General features: G+C 40.5%; 1 protein-coding gene and 1 long non-coding RNA gene across 12 annotated transcripts in view; one reads left to right on the top strand and one right to left on the bottom strand.

Moving 5' to 3' along the window:
- Positions 1 to 12421, top strand: part of LOC135092697 (uncharacterized) — a 31766-nt gene extending 19345 nt beyond the window's left edge. For both annotated transcript variants that reach the window (XM_063991328.1, XM_063991329.1), the window contains exon 16: positions 6711 to 12421. In XM_063991328.1, the coding sequence (XP_063847398.1) occupies positions 6711 to 11225 (4515 nt within the window). In that variant the 3' untranslated portion in view covers positions 11226 to 12421. The remainder of the gene's footprint in view (positions 1 to 6710) is intronic.
- Positions 1 to 25000, bottom strand: part of LOC135092698 (uncharacterized) — an 80947-nt gene that overhangs the window by 5737 nt on the left and 50210 nt on the right. For 4 of the 10 annotated variants that reach the window (XR_010263012.1, XR_010263011.1, XR_010263014.1 and 1 more), the window contains 2 exons: positions 11193 to 11437; positions 5676 to 5963 (listed from right to left, as the gene is read on the bottom strand). This is a non-coding gene — a long non-coding RNA (uncharacterized LOC135092698). Of the gene's footprint in view, positions 1 to 5675; positions 6011 to 11192; positions 11438 to 13772; positions 13949 to 25000 lie in introns of all 10 variants that reach the window. The other 6 variants (XR_010263007.1, XR_010263008.1, XR_010263010.1 and 3 more) reach the window with 4 other exon arrangements.

The following is a 25000-nucleotide window of genomic DNA, read 5'->3' as shown; positions in this document are numbered from 1 at the left end:
AATTATTATATCTGTCATACATTTGTAACAATACATACGTACATACATGCATTCATACATAAAGCTCTGTATAGCTGAACCATGAACCCATCATGAATTGTTTGTACCACCATTACCACCATGCCACAACAGTCATGCCATACACTACTACTACTACTATTACTACTACTACTACTATTACAACTATCATCTCTGCCATTACATTTTTGATTACCTCTTCTGTTTATTCTTTCTACTACTATTACTACAACTTTCATTCCTTTCGGCATTACAGTTTTCAAATTACCTTTCCTGTTTATATTTTTTCAACTACTACCACTATATCTTCTGCCATTACAGTTTTCTGGTTACTTCTTTTATTTGTGTTTTTTTCCACTACTACTGATACTGCTGCTACTTCTTGTGCTGCTTAAATCATCACTTATTTCTGTTTGTCAGTGTTTTTAATTCTTTACTCGTTTAATTTCTTGTCACAAACTGTCATATCTTTCTTTCTAGCTTTCTATTACTACTACTACTACTACTACTACTACTACTACTCTTGCATTAACTTTACCACTAACACTATCTATTTTCTATTTCCTTTGTACTACTATAACCATCAGTTCTATAATTTTGTTACTATTACTACTACTATTTATCTGAACTCATACCACCACCATTACAAGAACAGCAACTACTATTACCACCACCACCACCACCACTACCTCTACAACCCTCACCACCACCACCACTACCACCACCATCACTGGGCCACCAAACCTAAGCACTTCTTGGTCAATCTTCCTAACTGCCACAATTCAAAGATACTGTGATCTCAGTTATAGTCAGTACTTGTAAGTTATAATTATACCTGCAACCAACCCAACCCTACACACCTGACTAGCCACCAACAAACCTGTCACACACCTGATCCTGTATACCTGTTTGCACTTTACCTAATTAATTCCTACCCGTTACTTAATACTACTATTGCCACCACCACCAGCACCATCACCACCACCACCACTGCTACAATGGCTAATCTTGTTATATTAAGTCTTTCATATTAGTTTGTAATGTTATTTAATTTTTTTTTGAGTTCGTGCTTTTTGGTTTATTTTTCCATTTTTATCCTGGCTTTGTTATGTTTTCTTTTCTCTCAAATTTTCCGTCATTTTCTCTTTTTCGTTCCACATATTTCCTGGTCTCTATCTGTTTATCATTTTTTATCAGCTAATTTACTGTTTTCTTTTTTTTTAAGTTTATTAATTTTCATCTCGTTTCTTTATTGGATCTCTCTCTCTCTCTCTCTCTCTCTCTCTCTCTCTCTCTCTCTCTCTCTCTCTCTCTCTCTCTCTCTCTCTCTCTCTCTCTCTCTCTCTCTCTCTCTCTCTCTCTCTCTCTCATTGTATATTACACATTTTTGTAGCTCAATGCAAGAGGCATTACAATATTTTGTATTAGTTAACTTTTTTGTACATGAAAGAGGCAAGAATTAATTTTTTGCTTATGAAGAAAAGCACATTTGATTTGTCTTCAGTTTTACAGTGTAGGGTAGCAGTTTTTTTTGCATTGCTCTTTCTTTACTTTTTCTTTATGCTTTTAGTCTATTTGCTGCCTATTATGTGCGTCAAACCCACCCCTGTGCGTATTCCTGTGTGGGCGTTCATACATTCGCGCACATTAATGATAAAAGTTCGTGAAGTCAATGGAATCGAGGCAGAAATTTTACCTTTCCTGGTATTTTTGGTTGTGGTCAATTTGCATCTTTTCATTTCTAAAAAAAGAAAAAAAAAAAAAAAAAAAAAGTTTAAAACATTACATTTATTAATTTATTCCTCCACAAACGTTATTTATTTACCTTTCAGTTTCTTAGTCTTAGTGATGAATGCATGTAATTATAAAACCACAACTATAAGAATAATGAAAAGTGCAGCCAATGAAAATAAAGATTAAAAAAAAAAAAGCTAAAAAATGCTTGTTCATCATATTTGTGTTTAAACTGTTGCACCGTCTGTATAATAACAAGTTCTCTTGTGACTGGAGTCAACATTTTCCCCCAAAACACCACCACCACTTGCTTTTGGAAGAATTTATTGTAGTTGGTACTGGTGCGAGAACACATCACAGTAAAGTTACGTGTATTTTCTTTATGGAAGAATAGAAATAAGTTATTAACACGTGGTGACGAAGATATCAATTTAAGTTTCTTCTTAATTTTGATGAATGGTTTGTTTTGTTTTACTCTACTTTGTGATGAGAAAGTAAAGGAGTGTAAGAGGGGAACAGAAAAAGAGATGAGAATGTGACTGACTAAATTATGCACAAGTGAAGAACAAAGAAAAAAGAAACTGAATGGAGAAATCAAGCATTAGAGACCTTTGAGATAAGAAATGACTTGATAAATTAAATGTAATAAAACAGAGAAGAGAAACTGTCTTGATAAATTAAATGAGACAAAAGGAAATAAAAACCGACTTGATAAATGAAATGCAACGAAGGAAAAAACAAAGTTGATAAATTAAATGTAACAAGAGAGGAGACAGTGACTTGATAAATTAAATGTAACAATCCTGATAAATGAAACAAATGATAAGAAAAAACTAACTTTATAACTTAAAGAGCAAGAAATCTGATCTGAATGTACAAATAATTACAAGAAATTTAACATAAGTTCCTATTTGTGTTGCTTCATTATTGTTGTTTTGCGAGGGCAAGAGGAAACGGCTTCGAAAGTAACAAAAATACACATAACCTCGCCGCCCTTTAAACACCAATCTTGAGAAACACGATGCAAATCCAAACCAGATCTCCGAGATGTCACAGTGAGATAACAGCTTAGAAATTAACAAAAAATGTATAACCTCATTTCTCTTCATAACGTCTCTTGAGGAACAATGCAAAACTGGACCAGATTTTTGAGTTATTGCTGTTTCAAGAGGACAAGATAACATGAAAACAAAACAAAGCAAGAAATAAAACCTTGCCGTTCTCTTAATAACATCCGTCCCCAAAAAAACGTGACACAAAGCTGAATAAAATTTCCGAGTCACAAGATAACAAGATAACACAGCTTCGAAAGTCACACAAGGGGGGGAGGGGGACTCATCTCAACGTTCCCTTAATAATCTTAGTTGGTCTCAAGAAACTATGCAAAACAGAACCAGAATTTTTGTTGTACCAAATTTGCATACCCATGACTAAATTTTTGTCAGTGGTGGTGGTGGTGGCAGACACACATCCACAGCCATTCTCCACCTCCTCCCGTCATCCTCCCATTCTCCTCCTCCTCCTCTTTTTCATTTATCTTCATTAATAAGTTTGTATGCGATATCTGGAAATACACTACACATTATCATAACTATTCTACTTTCCTATATCTTCTCTTCTTTATCCTATTCTTCATCCACCACCTCTTCTATTTTCCTGTGTCCTCTATCCTATCTATCTATTTATCTTCCAACTCTCCTCTTCTACTTCATCTCTTATCTTTATTTCTCATCCATCACTTCCTCTTTTACTCTCCTGTACTTCCTATCATTCTCTATTTCCTGTTCTCCTTCTATCATTATCTCCTATTCCTTTCCACTTCCTCCTTTACTCTCCTCCTATCACTCCATCTCCTATTCTCCTCCACCACTTCTTTTACTCTTCTGTATCTCCTCCTGTCATTCTCTTATTTTCTGTTCTCCATTTTCTCCTGTCTCCTGTCTCTCCTATCATTCTCTTATCCTCTGTTGTCCTCCACTTCTCTTCTACTCCTTATCTCCTCCACCTCCTCTTCCACTCTCCTATCTTCCTCTTATCTCCTGTCCTCCACCTCTTACTGTACTCTTCTCTACCTCCTCCTATCTTCCTCCACTTTCTCTTCAGTTAATCACTTCCCTGTTTGTTGTGTTATCACTAAGTTTGTGTCCCCAAGAGCAACACCTGTCTGTACTAAGCAACTACAACACTGTGTTATTACTATTACCTCTTATGACAACACCAACTTAGTCACTCTGTAATAATAGGTTGGCTCCCATCAGTTTCTTTTTTTGTAAGCAAATAAAAAGGATCCTCAAGAAAGAGAGAAAAAATTAAGTAAATGTAAAAAAAAACTAAGAAAAGTGTTTGATTGACCTTCTGAATTTTAAGTTTTGATGATTTAAAATTTTTTTTTTTTTGACATGTTTTGTTTTGAGTTGCAAAGCAGTATTAGTAGTAGTAGTAGTTGTTAATAGTAGTGCTGTGCTTGTTGATATTGTTGCTGTCCCTATCTGAGCCAACCTCTTACTACTATGACTATCCTTGCCTTACTACCTCACTGCCACCACAATACAATCCTCTGCTATCATGTTTGACCAATCTTCTGACACACTCCCCTAAAACAGTCAGCACCAATACCTGTTTACTATTTAACTATCACTATAAACTTAGGCTATTACTGTTTCCTTATTACTGACAACTATTTGAACTACTACTACTACTACTACTACATCACACTAACATAGAACTATTAATGTCAGCTTATTGACTACCACCACCACTACTACTATTACTACTACCTATCTATATTATTTACCTATTAGCTTGCTCCTAAAACTGACCACAAGGATAGGTAGTGATAGAGGAACCCCCATACATTCCATTCCTTCCATATTCTCCTTTCATTCTCTTATCTCTCTCCTTTAACACACTCCAAACAAGTAATTCTCTCTCTCTCTCTCTCTCTCTCTCTCTACAGCCAAACCGCTTCAGGTGTTGCATTTGACCCTCACAATTTCTCCACATTTCATTCCCTCGCCTGCACTAAAACTTATTACATATATATGCACAGTTTTTCTATCATTGTCACTATTTCTGCACATCCAAGCAAGCCACTTCAGGTGTTGCATTTAACTCTTACAGATACTTCTTGTCTTATTCATTCATCTGTACTTGATATCAATCCCTACACTTTCATTTCATACAAACTCGCATCTTTTTTTTATCTCTCTGCCTTTCTACAATGCTAAACTGTTCAGGTGTTGCAAATGAGCCTCTTAAGTATTCCTAGTTTCATTAATTCACCTGCACTTGACAAATCTTTACACTTTCATTACTCTCTATAAAGTAACATTTTCATCCTCACTCCCTCTCACACTTCATCTTTCGCTGTCACACTCACTCATCCCCGCGTTCCCTCACTCACGCTGACCTTTTACAATCAACACTCGCTCCCATCCTCACACATTCACACTTGTTCTTTCACTCATTTTCATAATCCAACTCGCGCTTACTTTCACTTATTTCTTCCTATCCACGATCACTTTCACTCTATTAATCTCAACTCACGCTTGCTTTCCATTCAACGCATTCACGCTTACCCTCACTCAAACTTAGCTTAAAACTCGAACAACAACTGCAAACTCACTCACTCACGCTTTCAATCTCCCTCACTCGCCCTCACACACACTTCCGTAACCTGCGTATTTCTCCGACAAGGATGCGAAACTTATTATCTGACAAATAGTTGCGGATATTGCTGTAGATTTTCACTATTGATGCGGGGCGGATATCCGTTACATCACTAGTACGTTTGTCTACCTCTAACGCCCCCCCCCCCCCCCACCGCTGCTCTCTCTGGTACTGCTACGTTCCCTCCTGTCCTTTACCGCTAACACCAGCTAAATTTCTACTTATCGCCTCTTTTATTGGTTGAACTCCCTTACCTTACCCCTTAACACCTGCTTGTTCCTCCTCCTCTTCTGCTGGGCTAATGCTGTTTCTTTTGTTTTCCTCTTTCTCAAGGCTCCTCTTCTCCTTGGTGTTGATCTTTCAAGCTGTTTTCCCTAGTAACATTTTCTTCTTGTCTTCTTTCAGCATTTTCTTCTGCCTCCTCCTTTCTTACTTTTTTATCCACCTTGATAATCTTCCTCTTCCATGCCATTCCGCCTCTTCCCTCTCCTCCCTGCCGACACACACTGCCCTGTTGACGCCACTGCTGCCACGTCAGCCCCCTGTAAGCAGTACACGTGGCTCATCACCGCTGGCTGCTCAGATTGCCCTGTTATGTAGTTAAGGGTTAAACTTGTGAAACTGATACGTAAAAGCTGATTATTTTGTATTATTTTTTTGTTTTGTTTGTTTTATAATCTGGTAATAATGATGAGAACAGTACAAAATGATTATAATCTATACCGCGTAGTACTGATTTATACGCCTCATGACTTATGATTCGATACTTTAAGGAAATAAGATTACCTAAGGATTTATAATATACAGAATTTCATGAAAGCATCATAGCTGATAAGAAACTGTGTAATCTAAAGGGCCGCCAGTGAATAACTTAGCGCGAAGAGGCAAACTCTGACTCTAACTACGTGATGGTTACTGCAAGAGAGTTCAAACTGTAGTAGTGAGGCGCTGGAGTGTTTCAGTGTAGTGGTTCAGTGTGAAGGGCGAGCGTGGGGAAGCCTCAGTGCTGGACAGGGCGTGTGTGAGTGTTTGTGTACCACGCAGACATGAAGAGAAAACCAAGACCTCGGCGACGTAGGCAGGTGTGTGTGTGTGTGTGTGTATGTCCACGGCGTATCAATAGGGGCCAGCTGGGGAGTCACAGCTAATTTTGGGTGGGAGAGGGGGATACAGGTAAAGGATGTTGTGACGCCACAGAGACACGCAGCAGTACATGTAGGGGAGAGGGTCACATGACTCAGGGGCGTCACCACGCCATTGGTGTGCCTGACGGAGCCTGTGTGTTGCAGGGCACGGGGCAGGATGCCGCTTCGCCACACATGCCGTCGTGGGAGCAGCTGCAGGCGCGGGTGTCCCGCCCCCTGGTACGCCCCACGTGGGTGGTGCGACCCGTGCCCCCGCCGCCTGAGGACGAGGAGGACGAAGAGGACGAGGACGAGGAGAGCGGCAGTGATGGCGAGAGTCGCACGGCGGCCCGGGAGCCGCCGCCGCCCGCCCTGCGCCGCGCCGTGATGGTGCCCGTGTTCCACCACCTCAGCCGCCGCGACCTGTGCATGGCCATGCAGGTGTGTCGCGCCTGGGCGCTGTGGGCACTCACCCCCAGCTTGTGGGCGTCTATATCGCTGGCCAGCACTAGGCTCACCCGCACCCATCTGGCGGGCGTGGTGCGCCGCCAGCCCGCCCACCTGTGCCTCAGCTGGGCGCGTCTGGACACAGAGCAGCTGTCGTGGCTGCTGGCCAGGCTGCCACAGCTGCGGCGCCTGGAGGTGGCGGGGCTGGAGTGGCCCCTGGTGGCGTGCCTCTCCTCGCCCTACTGCCCCGCCCTCACGGCGCTGGACCTGTCCTTCTGCGGCAGCCTGACGGACTCCGCCCTGGCTGGCCTGCTGGCACCGCCCCGCACGCACCGCCCCGGCCACCGCCACGCTACCTCGCGCCTGCGCCAGCTGACGTTCCTGGCGGTGGCGGGCACGCAGGTTGGAGACGAGGGGGTGCGCACGGTGGTGCGGGCACTGCCGCACCTGGCGGAGCTGGACCTGAGCGAGTGCCAGCGGGTGACGGAGGTGAGCGCTGCGCTGATGGCCCATCCCGCCAGCGTGGTGCGGGAGTCGCTGGTCAGCCTGGACCTGCGGGGCTGCCACGGCGTGGGCCCCACCTGCCTGCCCGCCCTGGCCCGCCTGCCGCGCCTCACCCGCCTGGCCCTGCACCCCTGCAACAACGTGCCCCTGCCGGCCGTCAGGGTGTGGGGCGCCTCGCATGGCTACACCCTGGACCAGGACAACATTCTGGTGCGTCCCCCACCCCCCACCCAGGACCCCACTACAGACTCCGAGGACTCCGGCCCCCCCAGCCCCAGTCAACCCCCTAAGGAGGCCACCCACTGCCCTGCAGAACAGAAAGAGGCTAAAGAACACAAGAGAGAAGAGGCTACAGAAAACACTAAAGAGGCTAAAGAACACAAGAAAGAAGACGATAAAGAAAAGAAGGAAGACGAGAACATAGAACTGAAGGAGAGCAGGAATAAGGAGAAGGAAAACGGTGCCAGTGAAGTCAATGGGACCACTCCTGCCACACCCTCACCCAAGGACAGCACCTCCCCTGCCGGCGACACCAAACCAGCCCCACAGAAGCAGCAGGACCAGGAACAGAAGCACCATGAACCAACACCAAAGAGAGAAGAGAAAAACCAGAAAGACACAAAAGAAAACGGCGAGACAACTGTTACCAAAACCCTTCCCTCCACGACAACCTCTACCACCACCACCACCACTACTACCTCAACTCCGAGTTCCACCTCCTCTTCCTCCTCCCTCACACAGACGCCCAAGGTGAAGGAGCAAGGGCAGGGGGTGAAGAGAACCTTGTCACCCCAGGAGCACCAGGCCAAAAGGAAGAACACTCAGACATCCCCAAGCAAGAAAGCAGAGAAGGGGGAGAAGCAGGTGAAGAAAGGTGACAAGCAGGCTGGGAAGAAGGCAGGGGAGAAGAAGGTAGGAAAGAAGGCTAAGGTACAGAAGGATGGTGATAGGAAGACCCCAATGAAGCCTGCAGGATGTAATGAGGAGTCTATGCCTTCTTCATCCTCCTCTTCTTCCTCTAAAGACTCCGGTAGCAAGTCAGAAAGTGATGTGGAAAGTAAAAATGGAAGGAATGAGAGTAAAGATGCATCCCCTTCCTCTTCATCCTCCTCCTCTTCCTCTCAGGACCTAAAGAAGAGTCCTGCTACACCTCTTTCCTCTCCTTCCTCTTCTTCCACCTCAGATAGCAAAAAAGTTTCCTCACCATGCTCCTCCTCCTCCTCTTCTATTTCCACTTCCTCTCTCTCCTCCACAGATGCCAAGAAAACCTCTTCAACATCACCTTCCTCTTCTTCCTCCTCCTCTTCACCGGATTCAAAGACATCTCACTCCTCTTCTTCATCTCAAGACACAAAGAAGCCATCATCTCCTTCATCTCAGGATACTAAAAAGACTATGACATCTACCTCCTCCTCCTCCTCTTCCTCTTCACATGATCTCAAGAAACCCAGCACACCCACACAGGACAAGAAATCTACCTCTACTCCCTCAAAAGCCACAAAACCATCAGAACAAACACCCAAGAATCAGGAACCTCTTGACACACTCTCAGCCTCCAAATCTCAAAGTGACTCACACAAAACAAACCAGAAGGAGAAGACTGAATCGTTACCTGCAGCTGCTACCACAACTACAACTACTACTACTACTACCTCTGCTGCTGCTAGTTCGACACCAAGTGAACCAGCCTCTTCTAAAACCCCAGCAGGCACGAACTCAAAGCAGGTGTCTGGATGCGAACAAAATAAGACTAATGAAGGGGCATCCAACAGCATTTCAGGGGCGTCCACCAACACCACCACCACTACCACCACCACCAGTAAGACCCCACAGTCCTCACAGAGCAAAAGTACATCACAGCAATCAAAAGGCACCAGTTCATCCCCACAGCGCACCAGAACAGCACAACCCTCAAAAACTGGGCAGGGGGACAAGACTAGCATGCACCCTCCAAATATCAGTGACAGCAGCACCTCTGTGACAAAAACAACCACAGACTCCCACAGCAAGGCACAGGCATCACACAGCAGCAAGAACACATCGCAGGGTACCAAAACCACCTCACACTCCCAGAACAGTGCAAAGAGCAGCACAAGTGGGAAAGAAAGCAGTGTCCAGGCCTCTACAGAATCTGGGAGGACGCCGCAGCAGCAGGGCACCCAGGGAAGGACCTCGTCACATCAGAAAGATGCCAAGGCACTTCAGGTCAGTCAGATAAGGAAGTACGCCCCATCGCCTGAAATCCCAAAGGTGACAACGGAGATAAAGGATGATAACGCCAAACCTGCAGACACGAAGGATGCAAAGGATAAAGAAACTGCTTCTGTCCCTGCGAAAGATGTGGAAGGGAGGAAGAAGGTGACAGAGGAGAATGACGATGAGGGTGATGAGTCGAAAGGTGAATCCCAGAGTGTGAGTCAGAGGAATGTGTTTGTGACATCAGTTGAGGTTCACCGTGCTCACAATGATGAACGTAAGATGGAAGACAACCCCAGTGCATCACCATCCTCCTCTTCTTCCTCTTCCTCCTCCTCCTCCTCCTCTTCCTCCCCATCCTCCACCACAAGCAAGCGACCAGAGAGGAGGCAGAGTGTACGGAAGGCGAGGGAGGAGGAGGCCAAGGCAGAGGAGAAGAAGGAGAAGGAAAGAGAGAGGAGTGAGAGCAGAGACAAAGATGATAAGGAAAAAGAGAAGGAGAAACGGAAAGAATCGAAATCGCGAGTTGACGAGATGAACAAAATCACCATTGAGGATTCTGGCAACAAACAACAGCAACAGCAACAACAACAACAACAACAACAACAACAACAACAGCAGCAGCAACAGGGAGGAGGAGGAGGAGGAGGAGGAACAGGACCAGGAGGAGGAGGACCAGGACCAGGACCAGGAGGAGGAGGAGGAGGAGGAACAGGAGCAAGAAGAAACTCAGAGGAACACAGCAAGAAGCAACCAAGCAGTGGACACAAGCGAAATTCAGGTGACAAACAAAAAAATCAACAACAACAACAACAGCAACAACAAAAGGAGACCTCACCACGTTTCAAGCAAGAAAAGGACATTGTTACCAGATCAACAAAGAGACTCAAAGCAGATGACAAACAAACAGATGATGGTAAACAGACAGAAGGATCATCACCAAAGAGAGAGCCAGCAGGAGGAGGAGGAGGGAAGACGAAGGTGAAAAAGGAGAAGGAGAAGGACAAGAAGGAAGAGGAAGGGAAGGGAAAGAGGAGCAAGACAGATTCGGAGGAGTATATGTCAAAATTAAGGAGGAAATCGAATGATGGAGAAGGGGAAACGAATGCAGGAGGAAATAATGCAAATGACTCAACTTCCTCCTCTTCTTCTTCCTCTTCCTCCTCCTCAGACCCACAGAAGAAAGAGGAGAGTGCAACAGAGGAGAAGATAAAGTCCAGAAGAAGATCAACAAGAGACGATGATAATTCCAGACATGGAGAGAGGAGACAGAGAGAAGAGAGGGAAAAATCAACATCTTCGTCTTCCTCCTCTTCCGATAAGCACCACCACCATCACCATCACCACCACCATCATGACACTTCCTCTGACTCCAAGAAGAGGAAAGGAGAGGATGAGGATGGCAGTACGAATAAGAGGAGTAAGGATGGCGAGGAAGGAGGAAAGGGAGGAAGAAGGGAAGGAAGAGAAGGAGGAAGAGAGAGGCCAGAGAGGTCTCACCGGTCTCCAAGAAGACTCTCCATGTGTCAGTAAGAGGACTTCTTCTTCCTCTTGTTTGCTTTCCTCCTCCTTTTCATTCTGTCTCCATCTCCTCATCTTCGTCCTGTCTCTTGTCTTCTTCATTCTCCTTTTCTTGTTTTTTCATTTCCTTGTTGTCTTTCTCCTTCTCCTCCTCCTCTTCTCTTTTTCCTTCATTGTTCATCTTCCTCTCCTGCCTCTTTTATCATCTTTCTCCTTCTCCTCTCCTGGAAAAACAAAATAATAATAATAAATAAAAAATAAACTGAAATTGTACAACTAGATTTCATAAGAAGTAATCCATAATTAGTTAGGTGAAGATTTTATTTTCACTAGACTTAGCAAATTAAAAATAAATAAATAAATAAATAAATAAAATTGTGAAATGACTCAGATCTACCTATTGGCATATTGTATTTTTCTCTTTTGTATTAGGTATTTATTTTGAGCAATGCTAACTTTTTGTATAACTTTTTTTTATTTTTTATGTCTGTGTGAATGTATGTAGGTTAGCTTCCTAATGCTAAGTAGATGACTGTAGCCGTAAATTTGATGCAGAAGTACACAAGTATTAGTGTTTTGTGTTGATTTCAGTGTTTAAATGTCTGTTTTTTTTTCTTTTTGAGCATTTTTGTACATATTGTTTTTTTTATTGTTTTTTTTTATGATGATATGTATAATGAATTGTTATTCCTATTATTATTATTATTATTATTGTTATTATTACTATTTTTGTTTTATCAATGTTTCTCAAGAACTTGTTTATACATTTTTGTAGAAGCAGTTTATCATTATTACTATTATTATTTTTGATTATTAACACAAGTATCACTATCCTATCACACAGTATAGTGAAGTAGTGTGTGAAGTGTGTATTTTAACATTACCTTACATTATTTATACATATGTAGGCTATAATGATGTATTCCACTCCTTGTATACTTAAAAAAAAAAAAATCCACCAGTTTATATATCTCACCAAGTACAACAATTTTTCAATGATGTATAACTCAGTCACAAAAATATATATTAAAAAAAAAAAAAATGTACACTTCCCACAGTCATACTTTGGTCACACAATAACACATACAACACAAGCACTTTGAAAATACACAATGAGTCTCACACTTTGTATACAGATCGAGATTTGACCTGTTATGTATGTTATGTATGTATAAACTCATTAATACACATTTTTTTTTATCAAGCCACTGTGAGTTTCAATGTTCAGTTACTCCTTCAATTTACAAACATAAGAAAGAATACTGCATCAGGTGGTCTACACTGAGCAGCTCCTGTACTGATTATGAATACCCTCCCCTTGTAATGCAAGAGTTAATCAGTATTCTCAGTCATTCATTCCTTTTTCTGATAAACTCTGCAACTCCCTGCCTGCTTCTGTATTTACACCTTTCTATGACATGAACTCTTTCGGAAGGGAAGTTTCAAGACACTTACCAAACTTACCAACTTTCTTATTACCACCTGTCTTCCCTGTCCATATAAGCATCTAACCTTCTCTTGAAACTACCTAGTGTGTTGGCGTTGACCACATGAACTTATCTTGCACTTAACTTCAAACAAAATAGCAAATCTTTATAATTATACCTTGTTCATATTAAATTGGTGATTAACTACAAGACTGTGGAAGTAAGTAAATAAGGCTGTCCAGTTTCTAGGGCAACAAGATGGGTGAAAAACAGACCCAGTGAAGTGCCAGTCCCAAAAGAAAGTCAAAAGGGTCATCCATAATTGGGTAAGTGTCCTGAAACCTCCCTCCGAAAGAGTTCAAGAAAAGTGGAAATACAGAAGCAGGCAGGGAGTTCCAGAGTTTATCAGAAAAAGGAATGAATGACTGAGAATACTGATTAACTCTTGCATTAGATAGGTGGACAGAATATGGGTGAGAGATTGAGAATTCTGGTTAACTCTTGTATTAGAGAAGTGGACAGAATAGAGGTGAGAGGACAGAGCGTCTTGTGCAGCAAAATAAATAGTAAGGTAATGTACATAACTCAATTTATTCTGCCAAACGCTGCCTTCATTGGACTGGTGTACCTGCAGACCTGAGCTACCTTGGTATTTCACAGTCAATTTCCTGACTGTAGCCTGACTGACGCCTTAGGACGTGATCCCGATGATTCAAGACGCTCTTCCACCATTTATATAGCTTAGGATGCGCAGGTAATCGTCTCTGACAAAATCTTTTCTTTTTTTAGTACAGCCCCAGGTGAGCGAACCATGTGAGTAGAATTAACCACACCTGCATTATTTACTTATAACTTACAAACTGACATTAACACCCACATCCACTTAACTAACATTCATATCCACATACACGACATATAATCAGCAATCCACTTCATCATCCACTAGTAACATTCATATTCCCGTTTTCCTTATGCTGACATCCACATAACCGCAACATTCCACAGCCCGACATCCACATCCACTCTTCACGGAGACAGACACCCACACATTACATATGAACGCCAGACATCCACATCCACATCGAAACACTGTCATTCACACATCCACCACCGCTCCATCACTCTTTCCCACCTTATTTACTATATTCCCACATAAATGAGTCAGTAAACTGTCCATACGTCCCATCAGGTGTTCAGTCAGTACTCACGGCCAAGGGACATCGCAGGGGACATCATAAATGGACATTACAAGGGGACATTTGCAGGCAGCGTGTGTACGTGACCCGCGCCACGTGCCTCGCCCCGCCACTGTAAACAAACCACCCTGGTGACACTACAAGCCTCAATGTTTATTTTTTTATTTATTTTTCTTACGTAACCCTACACGTGTTTACATAAATCAGTAATATGTATTTATTTATATATGAAGTATCCATATGCAAGGCAATTGTTGAATGACACAGTGGCTTGGTAGGGGTAACTAACCTAAGTAAATATGACAATGAAAAAATTAAATGCATTATATAAACAGATAAAATCCAAACAAACTAACATTTACAATGATGATCTTTTGAGAGAGAGAGAGAGAGAGAGAGAGAGAGAGAGAGAGAGAGAGAGAGAGAGAGAGAGAGAGAGAGAGAGAGAGAGAGAGAGAGAGAGAGAGATCTTTCATCCTCCTTTTCATAATCTTAAATTCGAATTTCTACATATGGCGTGAAAAGACCCATTCTGAGAGCATGTATGGTTAAATGACGTTTCCTATTCATCCCTTTATGTTCCCAGCAGCGAGGGCGAATGAAAGTGAAAAATGAATGAAAAGATGATGTTGATGGGATAAATATTTGAGCTGAGGGGATGTGTGCTCTCTCTCTCTCTCTCTCTCTCTCTCTCTCTCTCTCTCTCTCTCTCTCTCTCTCTCTCATTTTTTTTATTTATTTATCAATTTATTTATTTATTCTTATTCTTGCGTTCAACAAATAATTATTCATATCGCCATAATTTTTTTATTTCAAATATTATTATCTATCTCCACCCACACCACCATCGCATTTTTCTTATAATTTTTTCTCCATTTTTTTTATTTACCTCACAAAAAAAAAAACTAAATAAATAGAAAAAAAAAAAAATACATATCAGAGCACCATAGAGATCACAATGAAACCATGAGGAACAATTTAATACACAATACATTCATCCATATGCCAGCCTTTCCTTAAAAGATATCGTAGCCTAACCTAGCCTAACCTAACCTTTGACCGATTGACTCACAACACAAGGAAACAAACACACCACTACCACAGAAATAAAAATAACAGTTTTCCAGCTTAGACAGCCTAACACGGAGACAGTTACAATGGGAGACGCCAGTTATGATGTTGAGACGCTGTATTGACCCTTTACCTTAACAAAACTCACAAAACAAGGAAACAAACACACCACGACCATAGAAATACAAATAATAACATTTCTCCAGCTTAAAGACAGCTTAACATGGATACAGTTACAATGGGAGAGACCAGATATGATGTTGAGACGCTGTACTGACTCTTTACCTTAACAAAACTCACAAAACAAGGAAACAAACACACCACGACCATAGAAATAGATAATACAGTAACGCTTTTTCCAGCTTAAAGACAGCTTGACACAAAGATAGTTACAATGGGGAAGGCCAGTTATCCTATCAACACGCCACGACACAATTAGCAGCAGCAGAAGCAATGAGTGAAGTCGACAAGAATTTACAAGAAAGTTATCGATGAAAAGAATACATTTTGCAATTTCTTCTCAGTTCTGATATTGAATGTGGCTGTAGAACATGTAAAGGTGTCTCAAAGTGGTTGGTAATTAGGGAAAGATGTACCAAGTGGCTGTCAGAGGGTTAAGATGCTATAGACCGGGGGGTGGTACAGGAGAGGGGAGGGGATGGGCAGTGTGTGATGCCCCGAGAAGCATCAGCTGGGCACTCCTCGCTCCATCTTGATCTTTACACACAAATGTTTTTAACCGTGTGGAATTAATTTGTGTGTATACTCGAATATGTATTGTTTTTTTTTTTTTTGGTTTTGTGTATCTCTGAAATTGGTTTTGGGTGTTGTGAAAGTAATCTTAAGTATATTATAGGTATTTTCCAGGTGATAAATAATAGTTTGTGCATTTTTTTTTTATCATAATCCCCGTACAGAATGAAACTAAGAGAAAATTAAGAGAACTAAAACAAAGTAACACTGAAACTGAAAATACTGAAAGGAAAAAAAAAAAACAGCAACAACAATAAGCAAATTGAAATACTGATCTACGTACGCAATGAAAAGATCAGCAATGAAATAAAAAAAAGTAGCATTGAAATTGAAAAAAAAGAAAAATCTGAAAATACTGAAAGAAAAAATAAAATAACTGGAAACAAACAATACTAAGAAAAACAATTGTGCACAGAAAACAAAACAAAACAAACACTGAAATCAGGCAAGACAACAGAGAGAGAGAGAGAGAGAGAGAGAGAGAGAGAGAGAGAGAGAGAGAGAGAGAGAGAGAGAGAGAGAGAGAGAGAGAGACTGTGTGTGTGTGTGTGTGTGTGTGTGTGTTAGATTTTGTTACCAACACAGGTGTTCAGGTTAATGGAACGAGACGTGCCACGCAGGTGTGGTAATATTGCGAGTGTTATCTACTTGTGTCCCTTCCCCGCCGCTGGTACACACGCGCAGGTGGAATATAATTAGTGAATGAGTAAGGAAACGGCCAGGTAGATGAGTGAATGAACAGATAAAGGTAAATAAACGAGCATTATGAGTAAGTGATTGATTTTTTTCATTGATTTTAAAGGTAAGGCGAAGCGATACGAGTGAGTGAACTGATGAGAGGAGGGAATAGGTAAGGGAATAAATGAGGAAAGGATAAATGAGGAAATGGATGAGTGAATATCTGGATAAAAGACCAATTAAATGATTGAATAATTAGATAAATGACCAAGTAAATGACTGGATAAACAGATAAATGAACAATGTATCTAAGTGAATGAGTGAACTGGTTAATAAACGGAGATAAACGAACAAACAAATGACTGTATAGCTTGATAAAGGGCCAAGCAGATGAGTGAATGAGTAGGTAAAGGATCATTGTAGATAAATATAGTGAATTAGTAGACAAATGAATGAATAATTAGGCACCTACACGAAAATAATGAATAAAATAAATGACTCAATAAATAACTAACTGACATGCTGATTGGCTGAGTGACTGACTGACTGACTATTTAACTTATATAAAAAAAAAAAAAAAAACTAGTAGTTGACTGACTGACTAATTAACTACCAAAATAACTAATTAACCAACCAACCAACAAACCAACTAACCAAGCGAATAAATAACAAACAAACAAAATAACAAGACACATAAATAAAGAAGGAAAAAATCGATAAACGAGAAGAACGAAAAATCATGATCTTAACTACGCAGTACTTTTGGGAAGGTACCTACTGCTCTAACACACACACACACACACACACACACACACACACACACAATATTCGTGCTTATACACTACATATTTGCGTGTGTACGTATGTATGTATGTGTGTGTGTGTGTGTGTGTGTGTGTGTGTGTGTGTGTGTGTGTGTGTGTGTGTGTGTGTATGTAGGTGGGTGGGTGTTATTCAAGTGTCACGTGTGTTTAAGGTACAATTCGTTCAGTAACCTCTACACACACACACACACACACACACACACGAGGGAATATAAGGTAAACACAAGAACACTCCCCAGCATTGTGGCGCCGAAGGTCTGAGGGAGGCGCGGCACACTCACTGGCAACGACTTTTTTTTTTTTTTTTGTGTGTGGTCTTCGTTCTTTTCGCGTTTGTGTTTTGTTTTCACCGCTGGAGCTTCTCTCTTTTCTAACCCAACCGCCCTTGCGCATCACGTCGCTGGTGTTAATATTATTATTTTTTTTTCACTATTTTTTTTTTATGTGTTTGGAAATGTATTTGTTTTTGTGCTAATCGTCATTCGGACTATCATTGGATTTTTACTGTTTTTTTTTTATATTTTATTTGTTAATTTTCTTGTCTTTCTGCTAATTGTCACTCGCACTATTTTATTTTATTTATTTATTTATTTTTTTAATTTGTTGATTTTCTTGTCTGTGTGCATAACGTCACTCGGATTAACATTATTTTTTACTTTTTTTATTTGCTGATTTTCTTGTCTGTGTGCATAACGTCACTCGGACCATCATTATTTTTTGCAATTCTTTTATATTTTATTTGCTGATTTTCTTGTCTGTGTGCTTAACGTCACTCGGACTATCATATATATTTTTTTGTTTTTATATTTTATTTGCTGATTTTCCTGTCTGTGTGCATAACGTCATACGCACTAAAATTATTCTTTACTGTTTTTTTTTATTTGTTGATTTTCTTGTCTGTGTGCATAACGTCACTCGGACTAATAATATATTTTTTTTCCAGTTTTTTTTATTTGTCTTTGCTAGTTTCCTAATTGTGTTCGTCTTTGTGGCAATTCTCACTCACACAATCATTATTTTTCACTGTTATTTACGTAGTTAGAATTTTTTTTATATTGATTTTCCCTAATTTCCTTGTGTTTTTTCTCTGTATTCAGTTTCCTCTGGTAAACGAACATTCTTTAAACTTTGTCACTCGTACAAAAACATTATTTTCTCACTGTAATACTTGTGTAGTTACGAGTAATTATTTGTCTTTGCTAGTATTCATGTGTTAATCCTTGCATTCACTGACGAAACATTTAAATATTCTCTATACAAAAAAAAAAAAAAAATCACTAATACAATGTTTTTTTTTTTTAGTATACTAATGATTGTGTTCTGTAATCAATTCTCGTTTTTCTGTATATATTAATCTGTATATTTATCTATTTCAGTTTAAGTTTAATTCTCGTTTTCTATGTTTTTTTTTTTCATTCATTTATCTATTTATTTTTTTGCTACAGTTTATCGAATGCTGGTGTTGCTGTTGCTATAGATATAAAATACTAATTATCATGTTTTTTTTCCCCTGTCTTTCTGTTTCTTGTTATGTTTTAAAATGTTCACGTTGATATTACTATTGATATGAAGACTAATTACAGCGTTTTTTTTTTTTTCTGTCTGTTCCTTGCTCTGGTTTAATTTTTTTTTTCTTTTTAATTTGTCTTTTTTTTCTAGTTTCGAGTGCTGATGCTATTCTGCTGATATATAAACTGATTACTTCCTTTATCATTATTTTCTTCGTCTAGTTTCAAATGTTCATGTCACCATTACTTTCACCTTTCACACAATCCACGCCACGCTTCTCCCTCACTCATCACCAACACACACTAACACACCACACTTCATTTCCCCAACAGGTGTGTGAGTGACGGCCCGCAGACTCCTCACCTTATCACCTGCGTTACCTGTGTGGTGTGTGTGGTGTGTGTGTGTGTGTGGTGTGTGCGCGGCATTCACTCCTCACTCGCCACTCACCACTTCCTTCATTCCATTGCAGAAAAACCCACTCCGAAGCCCACAACTACACGAAAACCCACGACCACAGCAGCTCCAACCACCACAGCAGCTCCTACTACCACAGCAGCCCCTACCACGACCACAGCAGCTCCTACTACCACAGCAGCTCCTACCACGACCACAGCAGCTCCTACCACCACAGCAGCTCCTACCACCACAGCAGCTCCTACCACCACAGCAGCTCCTACGACCACCACAGCAGCTCCTACGACCACCACAGCAGCCCCTACTACCACCACAGCAGCCCCTACAACCACAGCAGCCCCTACCACCACAGCAGCCCCTACCACGACCACAGAGGCTCCTACCACCACTCCTGAACCATCTTCCAGTACTACCACTGAAGATCCCTCCTCCTCCAGCTCTTCCAGTGGTTAATGAACGACTAAAGTGGGTGAACGTGTGGGGACGACTGGGTGGTTATTGGCATTTAACGACTGTAACGACCGCGGTGAGGGTAATGAGGCAGTTAGGTTAGTTTTAGTGGTGGTAGTGGTTATTTTGTTGATAATTGCGGGTATATCACTGATTTACAGGCTAACTTGGTCCTTGTTCTAAATCTATTCGAAGTTTTGATCTTTACTGTAAGTTTTCTTCTAATTCCGACAAGTATTGCAAATCTAACTCTCTCATTTCAAGTTTGATTGTAATTCTTAGCTCAAAATCAGATTCTAATTGAAGTTTTAATTCTGGTTATACCTCTGTGACTCTAATCTTGACTCTAACTGTACATATGATTCTGATTCTGATTGTAATTCTAAATTCATCTATGCAATTCCAAGTCTATCTAATTCAAACTTATTTCAGTTCTAATTCTGACTTCATTTTAAATTCTTATTAAAAACCTAACTAATTCTAACTCTTCATTTTAATTCTTTATCTAATTTCAACTAACTACTTTTCAAATTTCAACTTTTATTTCAATTACTTTCACTCTATTCAAAATTCTTAACTCCTATTTTAATTTCTAACTTTAAATCCAAATCTTCTAACTAAACCATCTCTCTCAGCAAACCTATCAAGGCAAAACTATCAATGGACCTTTAACTCAGTAAAAATATACAGGCAACATCCCTTGAGAAACTCTGGCCAGTGGAGGAGGGCGCGGTACACACAACGCCATCTGTGAGTCGCGCGGTGAAACAGTCTGACAGTGGCGGGAAATTTGAATCTTCTCGTCACTTTTCTTTCCTTTTCTTTTCTTTTTATCTGTTTCCTTCGAGCTCAAGTCAGTGTAGGACGTTAAGTTGCCGCTAAATTTGTGGTTTATTTCTACCTGGTTGTTAGGTTAATTAAGGGAATAGGAGTTAAGTAAGAGAATAGCTAAGTTAGAGAATAGTAATAGTTAGGGTTAAGAAAATAGAAACTAAGTCGAATGCACAATAATTTTCTATCTATTATTATTATTTGTTCTTTTTTATATACAGTCCTTTTCATCGTAATACACCATATATATTTTTTTGTTGTTTTTGTACTTCTTCTATCTGTCTGTTTGGTCTCTATCTGTTTATCCATCTCATGATCTATCAGCCAGTTCATCATTTTGTTTATCTACCTATCTATCTATCTATCAATCTCTTTATCTATCAATCAATTATTCTGTTTATTCAACTATCCATCTATCTATTCATGCATCCATTTTTCAATAAACATAATAATAGCAATAGTAATAGTAATAACAACAACAATAACAAAAATAACAGTTGTAAACAAGGACACAACACCAAACATAAGAAAACAAATGAACTACAAGAAGCGACATAACTACACTATCAAGGCACTTCACAACCAAACAAGCTCACTAATGACTCTGACACGCTTGCTACTTCATCTACGTCTCTTAAAACAATAAACAACACAAAGAAACAACAACAACAACAACAACAACAACAAAAAGAAAGTAACTATAAACACCAAAAGATCTGAAACCCCTTCATTCACTCCTTTTCGTATTCCTGAATCTATACTTTTAAATTTAGCGCTTAAAAGTTTGGTTTTTATAGTTGTATAAGTGACTAGAAGCAGAATTAGTATTGTATTATACGTTAAATTTATCGTTCTCTCTTCCTATTGTGTATTTCGTGTTTAATAAGCAAAGGATTACTAAAGGACGGTCAGTGATTCCATATTTTGTTGGTGTTAGTTGAACTGGATCCTGCTTATAAGGAATTTACTGCTATAAATGAATGAATAAGTGAATAAACGTAGAATATCAATAAATCAGTGAGTAAATAAGTAAATACATAAGGAGAACTAAGTATAAATAATGTAAGGTTTTCACACGAACGCTAAAATAAAATTGCAAGCATCTCTTATTCTTATCCTTGTCCTTATTATTATTATTATTATTATTATTATTATTATTATTATTATTATTATTACTATTATTATTTGTAAAAGGATATTGTTCATGATTTTAAGTGAGGGTATAGTTCAGAGAGAGAGAGAGAGAGAGAGAGAGAGAGAGAGAGAGAGAGAGAGAGAGAGAGAGAGAGAGAGAGAGGATCTGGAGGGGGAAGAAAATTGCTTGGGAGAGAAGTTTGTGGAAAGGATTACACACACACACACACACACTCTCTCTCTCTCTCTCTCTCTCTCTCTCTCTCTCTCTCTCTCTCAGGTGGGTGTATTTACTTCGTGGGGGAGAAAAAGACGACCGGCCGCTAAGAGAGAGAGAGAGAGAGAGAGAGAGAGAGAGAGAGAGAGAGAGAGAGAGAGAGAGAGAGTCAAATTACATATAAAAAGAAAGTGAGAAAGTAAAGAAAAAATAAGAAAAATAAATAAAAAAATAAAGAAATGATGGAAAAAATGAAGGAAAATATAAAAAAAGAAAAGAAAAAAATATCGAACGAAAGTAAAACAAAAAAAGAAGAAATGAAAGAGAGAGAGAGAGAGAGAGAGAGAGAGAGAGAGAGAGAGAGAGAGAGAGAGAGAGAGAGAGAGAGAGAGAAAACCGAACACCTTTTTAAGAGAATTCGAAACTGTCCACATGAACCCACACAGTTATTACAGACAAAAGAAAAACGACACTATCAAAGAAAACGAGAACTATTAATGGGTAACTACAGAAACCTCGCCTCAGTGTGTTTGTTTTCCCTTTGTGGCCTGAATTGCTCTCTCTTTCTCTCTCTCTCTCTCTCTCTCTCTCTCTCTCTCTCTCTCTCTCTCTCTCTCTCTCTCTCTCTCTCTGCAAAAATTCTGGTCGTTTACAAAAAAATCAAACGACCTTCATTACTTTTGCCTTATTTTCACGCCCCGGAGAGAAGTGAGTGAGAGTGATACCGGAGGGTGAGAGAGAGGGGGAGAGGGAAGGAGAGGAAGGGAGAGTAAAGAGGGAGAAGAGGAAGGCTGGAGACAGAGATTTGAAGGGTGTGAACTGAAGCGGAAACTAAAATTTTGGCCTCTCTCTCTCTCTCTCTCTCTCTCTCTCTCTCTCTCTCTCTCTCTCTCTCTCTCTCTCTCTCTCTCTCTCTCTCTCTCATTTATCTTTTTCCTTACATTTATAATTTCCTCTTTTCCTTGTGTTTCTCTCTCTTAAAAGTAGTAGCAGTAGTAGTAGTAGTAGTAGTAGTAGTAACAACAACAACAACAACAACAGTAGCTACTAGTAGAAACAAAACAAAATAAAAAAAAGTAAAAAAAAACACGAAAAAAACAAATAAACAAAACAAAAACACCAACTAACCAAACCAGGAGAGAGAGAGAGAGAGAGAGAGAGAGAGAGAGAGAGAGAGAGCAATGATGAAGCCTGGCCCACGATTGTAAACAGGCGAACGTGTATTGAACGCGTACTGAACGGCGCTCTAAGCTTGGTCATTGGCGCAGGCTGGAGTTATGTTTCGGCGCGTCAATTCTGTATATCGCTCCCCGCTTGTAATGAATCGCTAGCCTGATTACCGCTCGCTCGATACCCGCGCCTCCCTGCCTGCCTTGATTTTGAGTGGCGGTACCAGGGTATTATCTCTCTCTCTCTCTCTCTCTCTCTCTCTCTCTCTCTCTCTCTCTCTCTCTCTCTCTCTGAAGGGTTATTTGTTTGTTTGTTTGTTGTTTTGTTGTTTCTCTTGGTATACGTATTGTTTGTTATTTGTTTGTTTGTTTGAGAGTTTCTTTACTTTCTCTCTCTCTTTGTCTGTCTCTCTCTCTCTCCCTCTCTCTTTCTTTTACTATTGCTAATACTACTACTACTGCTGCTGCTGCTACTACTACTATTACTACTACTACTACTACTACTACTACTACTACTACTACTACTAACAAATCTAACGTAACCTAACTTATCCTCCTCCTCCTCCTCCTCCTCCTCCTTCCACTACTACTACTATTAAAAAATCCAAGTATATGTTAACTACTACTACTACTACTACTACTACTACTACTACTTCTACAAATCTAACGACAAACTTACCATACAAAAAAAAGTAGAAAAATCTAACATACACACACACACACACACACACACACACACACACACACACACACACACACACACACACACACACACACACACACACACACACATGCCTTTCAACTCAACCTTCACGTGTCGTCTCTGCGTCAGTTTATCAGAGAAGTGACTGACGCAACACACACAGGCAACACTAACACAGAGGACACCCCTTGCAACACTCAGCGACACCACTCAACATCACTCAATGCAAGGGTGACAGGTACACAGGTAAGCTCTCTCTCTCTCTCTCTCTCTCTCTCTCTCTCTCTCTCTCTCTCTCTCTCTCTCTGTGTGTGTGTGTGTGTGTGTGTGTGTGTGTGTGTGTGTGTGTGTGTGTGTGTGTGTGTGTGTGTGTCGTAACTAATAACACAGACAAAAACAAAGTAACAAAAGATAAAACATAGAAAAATATGAAAGACAAAAAGAAAGACAAAAAAAAAAAAAAAGACGCTAAACACAAGAATAGGAAATATAAAAAAAAAGAAAAACAGAAAAAAAAAGAAAATCGCACCCATTACGAAAATAACATAGTGTACCATACAAAAATAAACGAAGAAAACGAAGAAAACGAAGACACAAGCCACACCTTACCACACTCCCAGAAGAAAAGATGACGAGGTTTACAGGAAGAAGAAGAAAAAGAAGTAGAAGAAGAAGAAGAAGAAAAAAAAAAGGAGGTTGTACGAAGATTATTGCCAAACTTTTGTGTCCTTCCTCCCCAGACACTCTCGCTCCTCCTCCTCCTCCTCCTCCTACTCCTCCTCCTCTCCTCCTCCTCCAGACCTCAAACTCGTAAGAACTTTAATTCCAAACAGGAGCAACTAAGAGGAGTGTTACGTCAGGAGGTAATGGAAGAGGACGAGGAGCAGGAGGAGGAGGAGGAGGAGGAGGAGGAGGAGGAGGAGGAGGAGGAGGAGGAGGAGGAGGAGGAATGGAAAAGGAAAACTGAGAGCTAGGAGAGAAGGAAGAGGAGAAGGAGGAAGAAGAGGAAGAAGAGGAAATTTCAGGGGAAGATGCATGTCAGAGAGAGAGAGAGAGAGAGAGAGAGAGAGAGAGAGAGAGAGAGAGAGAGAGAGAGAGAGAGAGAGAGAGAGAGAGAGCAGCCAAAGAGATAAGCAGGAAAGAGACACAGACGACAAAACACAAAAAAGAAAAAAACAAAACAATAGAAAACAACGAAAGAAGAAAAGAAGGAAAACCAAGAAAAAAAAAATAGACGATATAATAAAAGAGGAGAGGAAGGAAGGAAGGAAGGAAGGAAGGAAGGAAGGAAGGAAGGAAGGAAGGAAGGAAGGAAGGAGGGAAGGAACAGGGGAAGGGGGCAAAAAGGAGGGACATATGAAGAAAGGAGGGGGGGAGAGAGAGAGAGAGAGAGAGAGAGAGAGAGAGA

Source organism: Scylla paramamosain, chromosome 40 (genome assembly GCF_035594125.1).
Source record: "Scylla paramamosain isolate STU-SP2022 chromosome 40, ASM3559412v1, whole genome shotgun sequence".
NCBI lineage: Eukaryota > Metazoa > Arthropoda > Malacostraca > Decapoda > Portunidae > Scylla > Scylla paramamosain.
This window is presented reverse-complemented; position numbering and strand designations above follow the sequence as displayed.